At 34.5% G+C, this 21825-nt stretch overlaps 2 protein-coding genes across 3 annotated transcripts; both read left to right on the top strand.

Moving 5' to 3' along the window:
* The first annotated feature begins 11164 nt into the window (after nucleotides 1–11164).
* LOC147500231 (protein LIGHT-DEPENDENT SHORT HYPOCOTYLS 3-like) lies at nucleotides 11165–13291 on the top strand. Of its 2 annotated transcripts, none has more exons than XM_086561905.1 (2): nucleotides 11165–11460; nucleotides 12250–13291. In XM_086561905.1, exon 2 carries the CDS (start codon nucleotides 12296–12298, stop codon nucleotides 12839–12841), a length of 546 nt encoding a protein of 181 aa, XP_086418031.1. In that variant the 5' UTR covers nucleotides 11165–11460; nucleotides 12250–12295; the 3' UTR covers nucleotides 12842–13291. The 2 variants fall into 2 exon arrangements, with proteins under 2 accessions (XP_086418031.1, XP_086418032.1); XM_086561906.1 differs by lacking the exon at nucleotides 11165–11460 and adding an exon at nucleotides 11580–11819.
* Nucleotides 13292–19938: 6647 nt separating this feature from the next.
* On the top strand, nucleotides 19939–21684 carry SETH3 (Sugar isomerase (SIS) family protein). The gene is made up of 3 exons (XM_086561909.1): nucleotides 19939–20621; nucleotides 21065–21288; nucleotides 21382–21684. Exons 1-3 carry the CDS (start codon nucleotides 19992–19994, stop codon nucleotides 21536–21538), a joined length of 1011 nt encoding a protein of 336 aa, XP_086418035.1. The 5' UTR covers nucleotides 19939–19991; the 3' UTR covers nucleotides 21539–21684.
* Nucleotides 21685–21825: the final 141 nt, after the last annotated feature.

The following is a 21825-nucleotide window of genomic DNA, read 5'->3' on the forward strand; positions in this document are numbered from 1 at the left end:
ATCTGCATCTGTGTATCCAACAATATCCAATGCATCATATTTTCCAAATAGTAAACCTTTGTCAGGTGCTTTTTTCAAATACTTCAGGATAACTTAAAGATCGATCCATATGTTCTTCACTAGGACAATGCATAAATTGACTAACCACACTCACATCATAAACAATATCAGGTCTAATATGAGAGAGATAGATTAACCTTCCTACAAGACGCTGATACTTGCTTTTATCAGTAGGAACTTGGTCAGAATGAATGGCGAGTCAGTGATTCATCTCAATGGGTATCTCCATCGGGTTTGCAATCCAACATCCCCGGTTTCAAAGAAACAAATCAAGGACATACTTTCTCTGTGAGAGTGAAATCCCCTTTTTAGACCTTGCAATTTCAATACCCAGAAAATACTTCAGTTGTCCTAAATCCTTCATTTCAAATTTCTTCGACAAATACTTCTGCAATTCATTTATTTCCTTCGGATCATCTCCTGTAACGATCATGTCATAAACATATACAATTAGAGTTGTAATTTTGAAGTACCATCCTTGTGTTTGATAAACAAGGTATTGTCAGAATTGCTCTGTTTGTACCTAAAAACTTTCATTGACTATGTAAGTCTTCCAAACCAAGCTTTTGGAGACTGTTTCAGCCCATACAAAGCCTTCTTCAGTTTACACACCTTCCCAACATCTTTGGGATGGTTCTTCACACTTGGAGGCATATCCATGTATACTTCCTCCTTCAAGTTCCCATTCAGGAATGCATTCTTCACATCAAGCTGGTGCAAGGGCCAATCTCTATTTGCTACAAGTGAAATTAAAATCTGGACTGTATTGATTTTCACTACAGGTGCGAAAGTCTCCTCATAATCAATTCCATAACGCTGTGTGTATCCCTTGGCAACCAATCTCGCCTTCTGCATTAAGCTTCACGGTAAACACCCAACGATATCCAACAGTCTTCATTCCAACAGGCATATCAACTACCTCCCATGTTACATTCTTTTGAAGGGCTTCCAATTCTCCATTCATTGCTTTTTTCTATTTTGAATCTTTCAAAGCATCCTGCATGTTACTAGGAATAGATACAATAGACAATTGATTTATGACAAGTGCATGGGTTTCAGAAAGGCTATGGTTAGACATAGAGTTAGCTATAGGGTATTTAACATTGGCTTTGATGTCTGGTTCATATTGTTTCTTAGGAACTCCATTACTAGCTCTTTGTGATTGTCTAGGTTCAAGACTTTCTACCCCAACAGACTCATTATAGGTTATAGGAGGTACCTGAGGCGGAGCATTTTTATAAAGATCTTCAGTTATTGATGTAGAAGGGGAAATGTCGTGTACTACAGTTTCAGATACATCCAGATCATGTGCTTCTATCTCTACTGTTACAGGATCAATTTCTGCTTCAGGAACTTCAAATCGTTCCTCCAAGTGTTCCGATTCTCCAAAGACATCAGGATTCCCTTCACCGCCACTCTCCCCCCTGAAGGGAAGACTGGGAAACTCCCTCTGAGTAATACGGGTCTGATTCATGGAATGAGACATCAAGAGATATATACATCTTGGCAGTAATCGGATCATAACACCTATACCCTTTATGAAACTCTGTATAACCCACAAAAATACACTTCTTCGCATGAGGATCAAGTTTACTTCGTTCTGGTTGTGGGATATGAACATAAGTTGTACATCCAAACACCTGAGGCTCCAAATTAGGCATAGATAGGATGGACAAAAGTGTATGGAGTTTCTGATAAGGATTCTGGAACTCAATTACCTGTGAGGGAGTACGGTTGATAACATAGGCTGCTGATTTCACTGCTTCACCCCAATAGGATCGAGGTACATTCATGCCAAATAAAGAAGCACGAACAACCTCCAACTGCCTGTTTTTCCGTTCGGCTAAACCTTTGTTGGGGGAGTACCAGAATTGGAGGTTTGATGACAAATTCCAATTAACCAGCAAAATTCAGACATGAGGCCATTCACAAATTCTCCACCATTATCAGACTAAAAGACCCTGATAGATTGTTGATACTGTGTCGCCACCATTTTGTAAAAATCAGTAAACATCCCATATACATCACTTTTGTTTTTCAGTAACGACACCCACGACATGCAAGTGCAATCATCAATAAAAGTCACATAATATCTAGCTCCAGAAAATGAAGAAACTTTGGCAGGACCCCAAACATCAGAATGAATTTTCATAAAAGGAACAGGACATCTATTAATACTTGGTGAATATGAAATACAGTAGCTCTTGGCCAGTTCACAAATGTCACAATGAAACTCAAACTCACTAACAGTTGAAAATAACTGAGTTTGCAACATCTTCAAATAACTAAAAGATAGATGACCTAACCTACGATGTCATAACCACACAACTTCTTTTGCATTCTCGACCCTATTGACCTGATTAGCTTTCCCCAGAAAATTCTTTTGTTTCTCGCCAGTTTATGTCAAATCCAGGTAGTACAGTTTCCCCTTTCTAACACCATAACCAAGAATCTGTCGAGTCAGAATGTCCTGAAAAACATAGAAAGATGGATAGAATGTCACAGTACATGCAAGTGCGAGGATAATTTGACAAACAGACAATAGGTTATAGGCAAGGGATGGAACAACTAAGACAGATTCAAGAGTGAAGGTTTTAGATAACTCAATAGGCCCTTCTCCGCTAACCGGAGTTGGAGTACCATCAGTAGTAGAAACAGCGGTCTGAGGTGAAGTTCTAAGACTTTTCACAAGGTTAGGGTCATTTGTCATATGGTCAGATGCACCTGAATCAATTATCCATGTACTATTCGAAATAATCTTACCATTCATACCTGATTGCGCGACACTAACCGAAGCATTGTCTCCATTCATAACATTAGCAATGGCGGCCTTGCTTAAATTCTTTCGTGGCCTCTTCGAGAAGTCCCACCAATCAGGATAACCAATCACTTCATAACATCTCTCCTTGATATGACCCAAATCTCCGCAAACACCACACTTTTTATCTGCCCAAGGATTTGATTTACCTTTAGGATGGCGTGGAGGACCAGAAAAACCTAGAGTTGTCTTGCTATGAACAGCCAAGACAGAAGATTCAGTTCATACAGAGCACCCCATAGCATGTTTATCAGATTGTACCTTACGAATGTAAGCATAGCTTTGTTCCAAGGAAAATTTAGGACATCGTGGACGTTTCATGGACTACAACTTCAACACTGTTATTCTGGGAAGTCACCCTCTGATCAATCTCCTGGAACATAGCCACCAATTTGTTGTAATAGGAAGGAATAAGTCTCCCATTCTGCTTCGCTTCAAAGCACTTCGTATTCAATTAAAAAAATTGAGTTTCATCAGAGTCATCATAGAAGGTCTTCTCCACAGCCTCCCAAATATCTTTTGCAGTAGAAAGACGAATATAACGGTTCATAAGAGAAATCTCCATAGAATCAATAAGCCAGCTTTTTACCTTTTCATTATCTGTTGCCCAAACTTCATATTCAGACGAATTCATAAGAGGTTCAACCATTACGCCAATCAAATAACCAAGCTTTCCCCTTGCTCCAATCCGCATCCGCATGAGAGGAGCCCAGATGGTATAGTTGGACTCATCTAATGGAACAGTTTTTGGGAACATTGAGTTGTCTTATGGAGTGGAGTGTAATGGTGATGAATGACATTGGAAGAATTGTTGTCAGATCCAGCCATTGCAGAAAAAACAAAAAATTTGGGTTTTAGGTTTAGGGTTTGGAAAAAATTTGGGTTTGAGATTCAAGAATGGTTTGATTAATGGTTGTAATACGCAGCGGATTTCAATGGTTTGGCTCCGATACCATGTAGAACCAGAGGATTCAATTCAATTCAGTATATATTTACTTGATTGAATTATAAGAGATTACAATTTGGTTTATATAGAGGTTACAACAAATAGAAACAAAACAGTCGGTGGCTTGAGAAACACAGGGCACGGGTTGCGCTCAAGTTACTGGAACTCGCTCACGCCTGAGGCGCAGGTTGAGCTCCATTTGTACTTCATCTGAGCACAGGTCACGCTTGTAGGAAAATTATTTCAAAAAATATAATTATTATTAAGTAAACAAGAAAATCAAATTGATATAACAAATATATCATGAACAAACTTTTAGTTCAACTAATAAACTTAATTTACCAATTATTAAATCCGAGCCTAGTGAAGATTCACTATGTCCTTAAGATAGATTTTCCCCCTCACGGTGCTTGAAGGTTGATGGGAAACTGTCTCCCAAGATAGAACTGATTTCCTTCTATAGAAAGCTAGCACTTCAATTCTATAGAATCAGCAAACACAACATAGTATTTGACTAAGAATGGGGGGAGAAGAGAAAGATCAGAACTCTCGTGATCTGATGTGTTTTTCTCTCTAAATTCATCCACTATTTATAGGTTAGTCGTGCATCTTTGAAACAACACAGTGACTCTTGTAAAAAAGTAAGCAACTCTTTGAAAAGTCACATGTTTCGAAAAGACACTATTTCGGCATAAAGCACTATTTCAAACCAGTGCCTATTTTGAAAGGTCACACCTTTTTGGCATGATGCATTGTTTTGAACCAGTGTATATTTTGAAAGGTCACACTTTTTCGGCATAATGCACTATTTCGAACCAGTGCACCATTTCGAAAAAGTTTTTCTCACTTTACGTACTGTTTCAAGAGAAACTCATTTCATCTCAAGTGGGGTAACTTGGAAGACAAATAACACATTCATATCTCAATGGATTTGTACAAATCTATTTTTCTAACAATCTATACATCTACTATCTATATACTAAAGCAGAGACCTCTAATTGAGGATTTTCTCTCTCGTATGTGGCACTCTAATATGAGAGTTAGTTTTCTTTTCTCTCCTATGTGGCACTCTAATATGAAAGATAGTTTTTTCTAATAGCCTACAATCCCACGTACATAGAATCTCTTTGGAGAGTTTGAGTGTATTTCTAATTCTTATATTTGCAGAATTTGAGTGTATTTCCAATTCTTATATATTTGATAAAAAAAAAAAAAAAAATTGCTAAAAAATAGGTGATTTGTAAAAGATAATTTCCTATTATGAATCAAACATTTTTAGTGTTTCAATTTTTATATATTTGATCAAATAAAAAAAATTGTTAAAAAATAGGTGATTTGTATAAACTAATTCCCTATTACAAATCATACAATTTTAGTGTCTATGATAAAGCACCGACTTATTTCAAATATATCCTTAACACAACCTCAAAACATAGTTAAAAACATGCAATTATACAAAAAATAACATCACAAAATATATAATAGAAAATGAAAAAAAAAATAAATAAAGCAAAGCAATAATGACAAATATTTTAAAAAATATATAATACTGAATGAAACTAACGTCAAAAAACAATTAATGGGGAACTGAAAACTAGATGCAAATGCATCGAACTAACCTCAAATAATATTTAACAGAAATCGGAAACTGGATGCAAATGCAAGCATTAAACTAATATTAAAAAGTAATTAATAGAAAATTGGAATATAGATACAACTGCATTAAACTAACCTCAAAGAATAATTAACGGAAAATCAAAACTTGGATGCAAATACATCAAATTAACATAAAAAAAAAGTTGTCGAAAAATCGGAAACTGGATGCAAATGCATTGAGCTAACCCTCAAATATTAAATTAACGGGAAATCGGAAACTGGATGCAACTGCATTGAACTAACCTTAAAGAAAAATTAATTATAAATTGGAAACATGATGCAAATGCGTAGAACTAATCTTAAAAAATAATCAATGGGAAATCGAAAACTATATGCAATTGCACTGAACTAATCTCAAAAAATAAATTGGATGCAAATGCATTGAACTAATCTCAAGAAATAATTAATGGAAAATAAAAAACTGGAAGCAAATTCATTGAACTAACCTCAAACAATAATTAACGAGAAATCGGAAACTATATGCAAATACAACTTTATCAAATAATAAATGAGAAATTGGAAACTGGAAGCAAATACATTAAACTAATCTCATAGAATAATTAACGAGAAATCAGAAACTGGATGCAAATGAATTGAACTGACCTCAAAGAACAATTAACAAGAAATTAGAAATTTGATGCAAATGTATTGAACTAACCAAAAATAATATAAATAACGGAAAATCAGAAACTGGATGCAAATGCATTGAACTAACCTCAAAATATAGTTGGGTTATATGTTGTGGGAATGTCTCAATAAATATAGTTTTACATTTAAAATTGTGTTTATTTTATCTCTTTCCGTATGATTGGAAACTCCTTGCTATTCAAGTAGCTTCAATATATACGAACTTCACCTTATTAGGCAATCTCACAAAACTTCAATCAAATTTCTTTTATTAGACAACAAAATGAAATTGAAGGGTTATTATCAAAGGGGAGTTCTTTTTTTTTAATGGAGAGTGAGGTTTTCACGTTATAAGAAATTTGGTCGAGTGATCAATATAATATTAATATATAATAGTTCTGCATATTTGCAAATATTTTTCAGAATAATTAATATAACAACACTCGTTTGTAGATAATCTTTGAAGATTCCACATAGTGAGTCATGCATAATTTAAAGAATAATTAATGGGAAATTGGGAACTGGATAATCTTTGATGATCCCACATAGTAAATCAAGCATAATTTACTTTTTATGTCATGTTTGCAAGGACACTACATATGGATAAGTAAAAGTTGATATTACACACCACATTGGATAATTAAAAGGAAATTAGAAACTGGATTCAAATACATAACTGAGCTCAAAAAGTAATTAACGGAAAATTAGAAATTTTATGCAAATGCAATAAACTAATTAAACTCAAAAAGTAATTAACTAGAAATCGGAAACTGGATGCAATTGCATTAAACTAACGTCAGATAATAACTAATGGGAAATTAGAAATTTGATGTAAATCCTTGAAAAATATTTAACAAAAAATTGGAAACGGTATGAAAATACATCAAACATACCTCAGATAATTATTAATGTGAAGCTGGAAACTGGATGCAAATGCATTGAACTAAACTCAAAAAATAATTAACAGAAAATAAAAAACCGAATGCAACTGTATTGAACTAATCTCATAGAATAATTGGTGGGAAATCGTAAACTAAATGCAAATGCATTGAAACAATCTCAAAGAATAATTAACGGGAAATCAGAAATCGGATATAATTGCATCGAACTAACCTCAAAGCATAAATAATCAGAAACTAGATACAGATATATTGAACTAACCTTAAAGAGTTATTAACGGAAAATCAGAAACTGGATCCAAATGCAATGAGCTAATCTCAAAGACTAATTAACGAAATATTGAAAAATGGATGAAATTGCACTGAACTAACCTAAATGAATAATTAACGAGAAATTATAAATTTGATGTAACTACATTGAACTAATTTCAAAAAATAATTAACGGAAAATCGGAAACTTGATGCAAATGCATTGAACTAACCTCAAAGAATAATTAACAGAAAACCAAAAACTGGACGCAACTACATTAAACTAAAATCTCAAAGCATAAATGTCCGTTTTTTAGCCTTCTCACATGAGTAATTACGAATAATTAGGAACCCAAAACGAAAGTGAATTTATAAAAACAAATTCTTACATATATGCAAACTGTATAGAAATTGTAAACTATCAAACTAACCTAGAAAAACAATTAACGAGAAATCAGAAACTGGATGCAGATGTATTGAACTAACCTCAAAGAGTAATTAAAAGGAGATTGGAACCTGGATGAAAATGCAATGAACTAATATCAAATACTAATTAATGAAACATCGAAAACTGGAGGCAACTCTACTGATTTAACCTTAATGAATAACTAACAGAAAATCATAAAGTGGATGCAATTGCACTGAACTAACCTCAAATACTAATTAACAGAAAATTAGAAACTTGATGCAACTGCATTGAACTAACCTCAAAGAATAATTAATGAGAAATTAGAAACTGGATGCAACGTACTACATTAAACTAACATCAAAGAACAATTAATGGAAAATCAGAAACTTGATGCAAATGCATTGAACTAATAACCCTAAAACATATTTGTATTATATGTAGGGGGAATAAATGTCTCGACAAATATAGTTTTGCATTTTAAGTATTGTTTATCATAATTCTTTTATTGTGATTGAGAATGTTTTCCTATTCAAGTAACTTCAATATTATCTTTGCCATATTGGACATTCTCACAAAACTTCAACCAAACTTCTATTGTTAAACCTAACAATAAAAAGAAGTCGATGAGTTTTATCAAGGTTTGATGTTTCCTTTTTATAAAGAGTGGTGCAAGAAATTTAAATGAGTAATTAATATCATTTTCATATCTCATAGCTATGCATAGTTGCTAATATTTTTTAGAATAATTTATTATAACGGCACCCGTTCGTAGGACACGTTCATATGATAAATCTTTTCAAGTGAGAGTAGTGTATTTTTTGAAGATATGGAAACAATCAATTTGTTTTAGTGATTTGTACACATTAGTATGTAAGCCGCGCGAGAAGATGATTTACCACTAAATCACCATAAATCTAATAAAACTATTATACAAGCTAGATCGAGTTTAAGATAATTTCATTTGAAAATTACGGATTAATATCCTAAACCATAAAGTGAAGAGGCTATCTCAATTTGATCCCTTAGTTTCCAAGTACTTATGCACCATAATCGCTGCTCATTAACGTATTTCGGTTTATTTTCAATAAAAATATATTCTGATTCGAAAATTTGCAGTTAAACCACCATAAATCTAAGAAAACTATTATACAAGCTAGATCGAGTTTAAGATAATTCTATTTGAAAATTACGGATTAATATCCTAATCTACAAAGTGAGGAGGCTATCTCAATTTGATCCCTTAGAGCATCTTTAGGTGAGACTATCCTAGCATAAAATACCAAAATTTCAATAATTTTGTGTCAAAATTTGGTGTTTGCTTTGGTGCTGTATCAAATCTCTCTCGCGGTTTTTCCAAAACCGCGTGGTTTTTTCAACACCGCATAGGCTTGGGCTAGAGTGTGGGATTCAATCACGCAGTTTTGCGAAAACTGCGTGAGAGATTTGAAAATAAAATAAAGAAGAAAGTTGATGTGTGACACATCACGCAGTTCCTAGAAAACCGCGTGGGCTTGGGCTTCTAAAGTGGGCTTCTGTGGCGTGGTTTTGCGAAAGTTGCGTGGGCTATACGACGCAGTTTATCCAAAACCACGTAATTTGATATCAACTATTTGATATCGCTCCTGAAGTTGGTTGGTGTTTTTTTGGTTTGGTTCAAATATTTGGTGTTTTCTTGGTTTCTCTCCTAAAGATGCTCTTAGTTTCTAAGGTGTTTTTTTGGTTTGGTTAAAATATTTGGTGTTTTATTGGTTTATCTCCTAAAGATGCTATTAGTTTCAAAGTACTTATGCACAATAATCGCTGCTTATTAACGTATTTCAGTTTATTTTCAATAATTATATATTCTGATTCGAAAATTTGCCGCTAAATCACCATAAATCTAAGAAAACTATTATACAAGCTACATCGAATTTAAGATAATTCTGTTTGAAAATTATGGATTAATATCCTAAACCACAAAGTGAAGAGATTATCTCAATTTGATCCCTTAGTTCCCAAGTACTTATGCACCATAATCGTTGCTTATTAACGTATTTCGGTTTATTTTCAATAAAAATATATTCTTATTCGATAATTTGTGTGAGAGATTTTGTAAAGCCTTTTCAGCACACAAAATATTTAATAGATTCCGGACATATGCCCGGGTCCAAAATGTAGTGAAAACTAATATACAACTTTCTACACTCGTCACTATACACAGTCACTCATCACTATACTAAGACATTCGTCACTATACTCAGGCACTCGTCACTCAGTAACATCTCGTGACATCATTCCTGTCACTATGATCATTACTACCATTATCCTTAAGTCTCTTTTCAGCCGTAATACATGAACCATCACCCATCACAGTTATTCACCACTCTATGAGCTGAACACCTACGGCTACTACCTACGTGCCCCTTGTGGAAACATATCACTCATCTCGACCACACATTTGTCACCATTAGTATACGTGTGGCATTCGATGTACACTTTCAATTCTTATAAAAGCCACCCCAAAAACTACGTGTGTGGCTTGATTCCAATTTGTTTATTGACCCTAACCTGAGTTACTAACTCACACTTCATTACCACTTCCAATATACAGGCGGGATACATAAGTATTTTCATCTTCATGAAGAGCAGCCATTAACAACAACCAAAACCATCCTATTGCCCCACCTTAACTTTAAGTCTTAATTTAGTATAATATTCTAATAATCTTTTAGGATAAATTTAGACATTTACACTAATGTGTTAGGAGTTAGGACTGGTCTAATTATGTTGAGGGAGTACATCTTCGAACTTCCTCTCTATTTTAAAATTAAAAAATCTGGAACAATACTTGTACATTAGTACATTACTGTCTGGTTTTGAATTTTTGATCGATGTTAATCCTAAATGTCGTCAATCTTAGTATCGTACCTTATAATTGTTGCAAAATAATACGAGTATCTAAAACAATACGTGTGACCGAACTTTAATTTGCAATCGGACTTTGTACACTGTAGAGCCAATGTCCAAACCTATTTGTAATGATATGGTTTTCTCGATATGTTGGCTTAGCTTTGTCCTTTTCAAGATTATTTGAGGCATTTTTGGAGCATACTAGACTAGAATACTAGATTGAAGCATTTTGGAGCATAGTAACAAGTGATATAATCATTATGATGATCAAATGCAGTCCCATATTAGGGTCAGGGAGGTTGGTTCTAGTCAGTTCCAAATGAATGAATCAATGAAACATTTGATTAGGAAAATGAGAGTCTTCTTTGGGGAAAGGATGAATGATATTGTCAATTATTAGAACCAAATGATTGAGTCCAGACAGTTTAGCAGCGGAATAATTGCACTGATCGAGATTATCTCATATAAGTGAGATGGAGTTGATTTAGGCAGGAAAGTAAATAAATATAGTACATTACATCTTTAATTCTTTACAGGCCAAATAGTGGTGGTAGTTTGGTCATTAAGAAAAGGTAATGTCACTACAAAAGGGTGAAGAAACATGATCATGTTATTCCATCAGATAAACTTACCATATATTTTTCCTGTCTCCATCACCTCAACTTACTATCAACCTGTTTCCAATACCTCAAAAAGCCTAAAACAGTGTTCTTACCCAACTTGCCATTACTACTCATTTGTCTATACTTTCTCTATGAACTCATTCATCAATTGTTTCCTCTTTTGTTGGAAATAATTGAAAAGAAGAATTCTCTTAACTATTTTGAGGAAAGAAAGCAGTGAGTTCACATATATCACAGGCACAGCTACCTAAAGTTTCTACTATTGTTCAAACAAGACCCAACAGGTAAGGAAAGGTTAAGTCCCTCATTCTTTCATTCTTTCATAACCCCATCATCGTCATCATATATAGTTATATTCACTGCACCTGAAAATATGAAAGAAACCATCTTTTGTTATTAATTCAATTCTCACACACTCTCTCTCTCTCTACTTTATTTTTAGCATATATGGAAACTGTGAGAAAATCTGTTAAAAGCAAGCTAGTGCTGTTTTTCTTCGATAAGTTAATAGTCTTCATCTGTAGTGAGATCTGAAACATATAAACAGACCCAAGCACTGAAGCACTGTTGGAAATTAAGTGTAGAATAAAATATAAGTCGATCATCTGTTCTCTTCAACTCAAGCATCTGTTTGTAATCACTGGTGAGCACATCTCGTTTCTTTTTTCTCTACTGTATGTCTTTCTAGTTTTTTCTCAATTTGCTACAGTTTCTACTGCATCTGCTTTCTCTCTCTACAGTGTCTCTTTATGGTTTTGATTAACAGTCTACAGTATCTATTTCAATTTGTTTTGTTCCTCACTTCTCTTCACTTTCTTCAGTAACCTGATCTGATTTTCTGTGCATACATAGTTTCTCTCGTCTTGATTTCATGTGTATTTCTAACCTTGAGGAGTAAGTGCTGATTTCATATGTATTGCTAACGTTGAGGAGCAAGTGCTAAAACCCTAAGGAGTGAAAACAGTAGAGAAATTAAAGAGGAAATGAATGAAAACAATCTTCATTATATTTTTCATTAATTTTAACTACAACAACAAGAACTACTATAACAAATATAATATCACTTATTGCAGGATCTTAGGTAATCAATTGCCTAAAGAAGATCATAGCGTCATTATCATGGATGCACTACTAGCAGCTGACAGTTCTAACTCTGAGAACAACAGTTCCAACACCAACATGATCAATACAAACAATTCAATGGCGATAATAACAGCACCGTCCTCCAGCCGATATGAAAACCAAAAGCGCCGAGACTGGAACACTTTTGGCCAGTACCTTAAGAATCATAGGCCTCCATTGTCACTCTCTAGGTGCAGCGGCGCACATGTCCTTGAATTCCTTCGATACCTTGACCAATTTGGAAAGACTAAAATACACAACCAATTCTGCCCCTTTTTTGGGCATCCAAACCCGCCTGCGCCATGTCCATGCCCTCTCCGTCAGGCCTGGGGAAGCCTCGACGCTCTCATCGGACGCCTTAGAGCCGCCTTTGAAGAACATGGTGGGAAGCCTGAGGCAAATCCATTTGGCGCTCGAGCAGTGAGGCTTTATTTACGCGAAGTTCGTGAATTGCAGGCTAAGGCAAGGGGGATAAGTTATGAGAAGAAGAAACGAAAGCGCCCTCAGCCACCACCGGCATTGCCACCTCCTAATGCAATTTAGCAAGACTGAATCATTGCCATCCATTTATCTTGCAGTTCATATGGCGAATGGTCATGAACCAAGGAGAATTGGAGAATTGGATTTGTGAAGTATCATTTGGTATCTAAAATTCCCAAGTTCGTAGGTAATGTATGTTACTATGTTTTAGTCATTTGTGTTGCTTTAGATAGTTTAAGCTATTTTCGTGTTGCTTTCTTTTCTTCGCACTGGGTTAATAGTTGGATTTGTGGGACACCCTTCTGAGCTTCTTATTTTGATGCAAACAGTGCTAGTAGTAGCACCTAGTAGTACAACTAGCTAGTATCAAACTAGTAGAAGCAGTAATAGCGCTGCTTGTAAGTAGTACTGTACTTGTGTCTTAGCTGCTTGTAGTTATGCATGGTCTATGTGGATCCAACTGCTCAATGATATGTACTTGAAAATTCATGTATGCCAAGCATTAGATTTGCAGATCATGTTTCCATGCTTATTTTCTCTTTCTTTTCTATATTTTAATGTGTAATGGAATTCAAGCTCTTAGAGCATCCCAATGGTTGTCATAACCTATATTTGACACAACCTCTTTTTTTTGTGTGCCCAATGGTTGTGTCATAACTCATAAGTTATATCTCACCAGTCAAATGTTTTTTTTTTCTTTTAAATTTGGCCTAAAAATAACACATATGACTGTGTTAGTTTTTTGTTATTTTGGGGCAAGTATTTTGTGATAACCCTGGGCGAGCCTCGAAGAGGGAGTATGATGGAAAGGCGCATAGTCCGAATATGGGTGATTTTCTCAAAAACTGCTGTCGGAATCCGAAAACTCTACACTGTTGGAGGTCCGCAATAGCTAAATAGTGACAGTATTGATGTGGTAGGATGGGGTGGGTCGTTATATTTTTGGCTATACGGTTGGTCTTCTGCCGCACGGTAGTTAAGAATCAACAACCATCATTACTAATAGTTATTTTCTCAACATTTTTAGCCATCATGTGGCAGAAGGATTAACATACGGTAAGAGAAGATTTCGCAAGGTGAAGAACTACTATGCTACTGAGATCAACTTTTATCTATCCCATGTGATTTTTATGTTATAATCAGATATGACTTGCCTTTATGACAACCGTTGGGGTTGCTCTTAAAGTTTAATTGTGAACTTATTAACAAGGATGATATGTCAGATATATGTTTAGTAACACTTTTCCTGTTTATATATGTGAATGAAAAAATGGTGGACAGTTTCCCAATTCCATATGACTTTACTAACTTTTCTTTTACTTTTAATTTGTTCCACTTTTCATTGTTTTCTGCAGTTTGAGAAAGATTTAGGAAGTGACTATTTGTAGGATTGATTACATTATTGATGGATCATCGGATCCTTCAAGGAATAATTTCATACTGATTCCTATAAAATTATTTTTTAAATCTCTGTGTGAACCTTAAAAGCCTGGTCTCAGAAATAAAACGATCATTTGTTAGACATAGTAGATGGAACTCATGGAAGAGTACTGGTAGGTATTAGCCTCAATGAGTAATCTAAGTTTCTTCTTTCATAGTTTTGACCAATTTCATTGAGCTTGCGACTGAGAATGTCCTCAGTACCTCATAAGATTTTATACGGTTGTCTTGTCAAAGATGTAAGCTAGTCAAGTGCTGTCATGTCACTTGAAAGGCATAGGTTGCGAATGGCAGGCTGTTTAGCTTCTTCATTTCTTTACACTTCCTCCAAAACTCACAGGTGAATTTCATTCTGAATTATCTCTTCATCAGCAATAATTCAACATGAATCCATTGTTGTCTTACTCAGTGACGCTAACCTAACTGAGAACTCTAGTCATTATAAACCATAAATGAAAATATGTTTATTTCTTCTTTTTGTTTTTTTTTCCCTTAAAATATTTGTGTAGCACTATTGCAATCAATCTGGCAGACAAATCAATTTATAATGATGACATGTAACACCCTTTGGTTGCAATCAATTGAGGTTTTCCTTTTTGCCGTATCTGATTTATAATTATTAATTAGCTCCATTTAGATTTGAATGCTGCCAGTTTTACCTTGTTCTCAAATGTTCGATTGTTGTTTCAGTTGCTTTTAAGTACGTATGTTCTGACTGTAAGAGAAATGAAGATTATTGATGGCAGAGATGCTAATTATTGCGATTAAATTTGTTTCAATTTTCAATTATGCTTTTCAAGTGGAAGCTGTAATTCACCACTATGCCAATTAAAGTATATATATTCTCACCACTAATTATGTGGGCTCATCTTTACCAAAAACAAATATGTAGGCTCATATTTTGATTACTTATATATGTATAAATGTAAAAGATTCAGTGGAGGAGCCGGGTCCCTATCAAAATTGAATTGAAACTTTGAAAAAAAAGAAAAAGAAAAATGTTAGTGAGAAAAAATGGTAATGTACTCTTAAGGTTACGTAGGTGCTTTAGGATCCTTTGTAATATCAACGATTAATAGCAAATTTAAAACAACAGTAAAAGAATTTGAAGAAAATTAAAATGCTAGAAAAAGAGTAGAAAAAAGTAGATGTACTATTTCATGTTCATTTTTTTTTTTTTTTTTGATATGTAACCATAAAGATCATTTCTACAAAATTTTAACTAATTTGATAATGTTTAACTATATTAAAAAATAATTGCAAAATCGCAAAATCTTAACCGTTTAAAAAAAATTAAAATTCATAACAATTTTTAACTAGGTTAGAGATTTATAAATGAGACGAATTTTTGTGGAGATATTATCTATAGTTAGTAGATTATATCAACAAATTATTAGCACTTAATTTATCTTGTAGGGGGTGTGGTATAAACTATATATATATATATATATATATACAAATATATGTATTGTGTATTTGTATTATCCACCACATCTATAAGTCGAAATGGGGTAATATATTATTTGATGCATATGCTAATTAGCAAAGTTGGTAAATTTTTTTGGTGATGATAGGAGAAATATGGGATCGTAACTCGCCTACCATTAAAAAGTTATTGATCTCATTTAAAAATATGTTTGCTAATAAAAAAATAAAAATATATATATGGTCAAATGATAGTAGAGGAACATGAAGAAAAGTAAATTAAAGGTACAAAAACGGTAAACCTTTATTTGTGATTTACATCATTTACTACCCTTAATTTAAGGGTAAAGATTTAACCGAACTACATCAGTACGTATGTAACTGTTTAATTTTCGGTGTGAGCTTCTTGAATTGATACGAACATGACCCTACGGTTTCAACCTTCATTTTCCATTTAATGGCTAAATTAGATTGAGAGCTGGGGCCATTTGTTAAATATTCTGATTCACTATGCTACAAGTACAAACTGCATGTGTGCGTGTCTCTGGATTTAGTGGAGAAGATGTGAAATACGTACATGAGTATTCCATTTATATCTATCTATCTATGAACAAAATATGAAAAGACTTGCCTGGCATTCTGGATAATGCCATGGCTAGCAGCAAAAAGCAGATTTTCAATCACTATCCTCTAAAAGCAGTTTCCCCACTTAAAATCTCCAAATGCGGCAACAAGTTTTTAGAAACTGGTACCTTGCAGGATGGCTGGCAATTCGAAGTTTTATACTTCTAATTTGCCAAAAAAAAAAAAAAAAAAAACAAGAAAAGAAAACTATTATATTGAGACAGATGCTGAAATGCATGACAGCAGACTGATTTATTATATTGAGACAGAAATTTACAATTAAATAAGAAGAAGAAAAATATTTTCCAGAGATTAGTAACCACTAAATATCTGTCTCTTAGATGGAAATCCATACTGGATTTCCAACTCAAAGGACTACCGCAATCAATTCCTACAAAAAAAAAAAAAAAAAAACACACACATGCACTTATATCTTGAAGGCTCTGACAAATACTATTTTGACAATGAGAAATGGCAGATGCATGGTCATGCCACTCATGCGTCGTGCCTGTAGCAGAAAATAAAAAGCATTTTACATGGTATTTTCAGGGAAAAAGAGTAGAGGAAAATTATTACAGATGCAAGCTTTACACATCTACAGTTGATACTCTCTGTGTAGTGTGTTCTGAACTGAGCTACTGAGTACTGACTGACTAATGTGTGTGAGACGTTTACACGGACACACAGAAAATCTGGACAACTCGTACGAGAATCCCGCACTCACTAGTCAACTCAGATGGGGACAGTGAATTGACACGTAGGGTCAAGTGGTCCCACCAATCGTGGGTTCTCCTCACGTGGCTGTATGTTTTAAATGTCCGGTACATTGTATGAGAGCCGTCTCAACTGGGCCCCCACCATTAAAGTGACACTTGGCAGCATCTTAGCTTTCGACATCAATGGCCTCTATGGAAATCGTCGTGGGCTTTCTACTTTGAGCGGGGGTAAAATTTTACCACTCCGTACGTGTTCAAAAGAGCAAAACCATGCGCATACCAGACGAGATGTCTTATCGTAGGTTTCAAAAAGTTGTCCTTTACTTACTAGTCAGGAAAAGACACGTGAGGGGCTTTTGATGCCCATTCATCTATCTGTAAAAAACTAAAAACTAGTTTGCTCATCAATTAGGATTCAATCAGGATCTTTTCATATGATGACCCTCTGTGTTAATTTCAATGTTGCACTTTCTCTCAATCCAAACCCGATTTGAAATCCCAAACTGCTCAATGATCCAGCATCATTAACCAGTTTTTGCATCGAAATACACGTCAGATGAGACGTTATGGTGAGAAGAAATATGCTCTTACATTAAATGTTAGTCTGATGATTGAACCTAAGTCTTTGAATTTTATACGCATTGTCGTAATCCAATCCAGGGCAAATTAACCAAATCGATTATAAAAAATTATTATTATATTGACTGTGAATGATTCAAGCGTGGATTTTTTTTTCATATTCATAGATGTTGATTTGCACATTATGCATGCAGTTCGCGAGTTGGTTGCTAGTATTTCACTTGTCGTACTGGAAAAATAATTCTTGTCAGAGTTAATAATGGTAGGATTGTGAAACGTGTTATGTGAAATTGAATTCAATTTCATGTGCAAGAGGTGTGAGTAGAGCTGGAAATAGTTCTTGATGCCTATCCGAATCTATTTGAACGGATATGGTTTTTATGTTTGTAATTAGAATCCGATTCAAATATTAGAAAATCCGAATTATTTTAATAAAATTTATATTTTGATGTCTAAAAATTAATTTATATTTTATATTTATATATATAAATTATAAAAATAGTGTATTTTTTAGTGTTTTTTAATGGATATGAATATTCGAAATTCGACCCGAATCCAGATGGATCTAAATATAATAAAGAGTTTTGAGTGAGAATTCGATCGAAGAGTTCCATTTCCAGTCCTAGGTGTGAGGGGTAATTATGACCATAGTACAAAATATTCGATATATCGTAATATTTGGAGATATCTATCCATATTTGAAAAAAAATATTTAAATATCACAATATGTTTAGAGATATATACGACTGCAAATATCAGTTATATTTCGATAATATTTGTGATATTTAGGGATGTTTGATGATATTTGGCGATATTTTGTATATATAACAATTTTATTTAATATTTACCATTATATTTCAAATAAATATAAATAATGTATCATAATATATCAATAAATATCCACAATATCTACGATATTTATCGATATTTTGAATATATCCACGATATTTGACTGTGATATTTGCATGTGAAACAATATCAAATATCTCCAAAGAGGAGGATATATCCACGATACATATCCGAAATTGAATATCGATAAATACTTATATCCTGATATTTTATATTATGCTTATGACAATCTATAATTTCAAAACACTAGCCACACCTCCACAAAGTCAATGATGGTCAACGTGGTCAGATAAGGGTACGACCGTAGGAAGAGTTTAACACTAATAAATAAACGAACAAAATTGGACTCAATGCAAAACTCACATTATTAGAAGGGCCTAAAGCTAAATAACCCTTAATAGTTCTTGCAAAGAAGAATTTACAATCATAAACAACTATCCAGTAACTTGTCAGTTGTCACTAGTGCCTAGCTTGGTGCCTATATCTAAATTACTAATGCTCTACTCTTTTTGTTTTAATCAAATCAACTAATGCTCTACTAGAGTACTGGATACGTGCAATTTCGTCCATTGGTATGCACCACACACCCGAACAACCACAGTCCACTGTTCATACTTCATAGCCCTGAACAATTGCTCCTGATGCATTTCATAGCCACTAATTAAAATCCAATGAATGTTGTTGATAAATTGATCTTAATTTTGAAATCAATAAAAGAAAAGTATAGACAAATTGATGGTAGGGAACAATTGCATGTGTAAATCCGTACTACTCCACATTTTGAATCAAGGAAGAAGGTGGTACTTGAGGGTCCACTTCATGAATGGAATTGAGCCCATACTCGTGACTCATAAATTATGAGTCGTTGTGTGTTCAAAGTTCAAACCTTCAGAACTAACGGTTCATGGGGAGCACCTTAATTAGACCGACAAATGAATCGTTTATTCCTGATGTGGGAACTGTTTGGGCAGAGAAAACCAAAACTATAAGCACATCCATAAATGGGACGACAACAGCCGTCTTATCAATCTAGTTCCTTCTGGACTGATGTAAACTGAGGCCTGCTAGTGACATTTCTCTTACATTGAGATGTGTGTTGACTAGGAGAACTCCCCAAGTCAATATTAATTGCAAAGAACTAGCTGGTTGGCCATTTCTAAGATGAGTATAGATATTTAATACAACGTTTAATTTCTTTGCAACTCCAGTGTGGATATATATATATACACATGAACTCCAATCTCAAAATAATTTAGTTGATCGTTATGCATTGAATGGAATTTCAGTGATTGGTGCTGAGGTTGCATTCTTCAACTGTTGTAGTGGCTTGCACCAAAAAAAAAACTGTTGTAGTGGTATGGCCTTGTGGGCTTTTCAAATTTCAATTGAAAGCCTAGCCCATGTTAGGTGGTCGTACACTGGACTTGTGGGATTCCATTTTGTAAGGCCCACTTCAGTTGATCCAGCCCAAACCTCAAAATTTTACCGCGGAACCCGCGCACTTTAAAACACACACCCCTTTCCTCCAAAAACAGATCTACCCTCAAAAAACAACACACCAGAAGAGAGGAAAAAAAGAAATGGGATCACTCTCTGCACCGACAGAGAAAACGAAAACCGAAATTGACCAAAATGACCTTGTAAATATGTTCAAATCACAACAAAAATACCTAAACTATTTTTTCGAAAACCTAAATCATTCACAAACCCTAACATTCACACAGACATTACTAAATTCCAAAGGCACAATATATTTCACCGGTGTCGGTAAATCAGGATTTGTATCCCAAAAAATATCACAAACATTAGTATCACTCGGAATTAAATCTGGGTTCCTCTCACCTGTTGATGCACTTCATGGAGATATTGGCATTTTATCCAAACTGGATATATTAGTATTGTTTAGTAAGTCTGGGAATACTGAAGAGCTTTTGAGATTGGTACCGTGTGCGAAAGCGAAAGGGGTGTTTTTAATATGTGTGACTTCAATGGAAGGGAATTTGTTGGAGGGTGTTTGTGATATGAATGTACATTTGCCTTTAGAGAGGGAGTTGTGTCCTTATAATTTGGCTCCGGTTACTTCGACTGCAATTCAGATGGTTTTTGGTGATACGGTTGCGATTGCGTTGATGGGGGCTAGGAATTTGACTAGAGATGAGTATGGGAAGAATCATCCGGCTGGGAGGATTGGGAAGAGCCTCATTTTTAAGGTTTTCTTTATCAAATTTTATTGGTTTTTGTTAGAATTTAGATTTATGATGCATATTGTTATGATACTTGAATGGATGTAAAGATCTTCGAATGGGATCCTGATATTTATGCTTGTGGTTGGGCAGGAAATTTATTTATATTTGATTTGTGGTTGTACTGTTAAAGGAGTATATTGTAAATGTTTTGATGCTTAAAGATTTTGGTATTCGAGGCAGTTCAGATCTAAGTCTTGTATGCTTCTTTAGAACTCAAAGTTGAGGGACATGGTTTCACCGCATTGCTCATTTGGTTGTAGTATGGTGGAACTTCTTAACTACATTGTGTAATGGACTAATGGTTATTGTTGATCTTGTTCTTTCTTGGTTCTTCCCGTTTGCTTATTAGAAGAATAGTGAAACTAGTGAAGATCTAAATGAATATTATTGATTTGTTTCTGCTGCAGGTGAAGGATGTTATGAAGAAGCAAGAAGAACTTCCTGTCTGCAGGGAAGGAGATCTGATAATGGATCAACTAGTAGAGCTGACTAGCAAAGGATGTGGGTGTCTTCTTGTTGTCGAGAGTGCGCATCATCTAATTGGGACTTTCACAGACGGAGATCTGCGACGAACACTAAAGGCCAGTGGAGAAGGCATTTTTAAACTTACTGTTGGAGAAATGTGCAATAGGTAAGAGACTAAGCCATTTAATTATGGCACTAAGAAGTAATATGTTTCTCATTCTTTCATGCCTGTAATATGTCCACGCTTTGGTTTTGACAGGAACCCAAGAACCATAGGTCCAGACGCAATGGCAGTTGAGGCTATGGAGAAGATGGAGTCTCCCCCATCTCCAGTGCAATTCTTACCTGTCATAGACCATCAAAACGTTGTGATTGGTATCATAACATTGCATGGATTGGTTTCGGCAGGCCTATGAGTTATGCAGGCATGTGTTATGTAGAATTCAAGGCAGCAATTCTTTGTAATTCGTTGTAATTCTCAGATCCCCTAAGGAAGCAGGAGGGTTTTCTATTGTATCACCTTTCAGTATTTAAGAATACATAAATCGTGAGAGTTTTGCTATGAATAGGCATTCATGTTTCCCCATCTTCAGTTGAGATTCATTTTCAAGAATATGTAATTATGCCGTTTGTTTGATATCTAGATACTCATCTGGGAAAACAAATCTGCAAATAAACGATTAAGATTCTTGTTTTCGAATGG

The sequence above is a fragment of the Coptis chinensis genome, chromosome 5 (assembly GCF_015680905.1).
Source record: "Coptis chinensis isolate HL-2020 chromosome 5, ASM1568090v1, whole genome shotgun sequence".
NCBI classification, from domain to species: Eukaryota; Viridiplantae; Streptophyta; class Magnoliopsida; order Ranunculales; family Ranunculaceae; genus Coptis; species Coptis chinensis.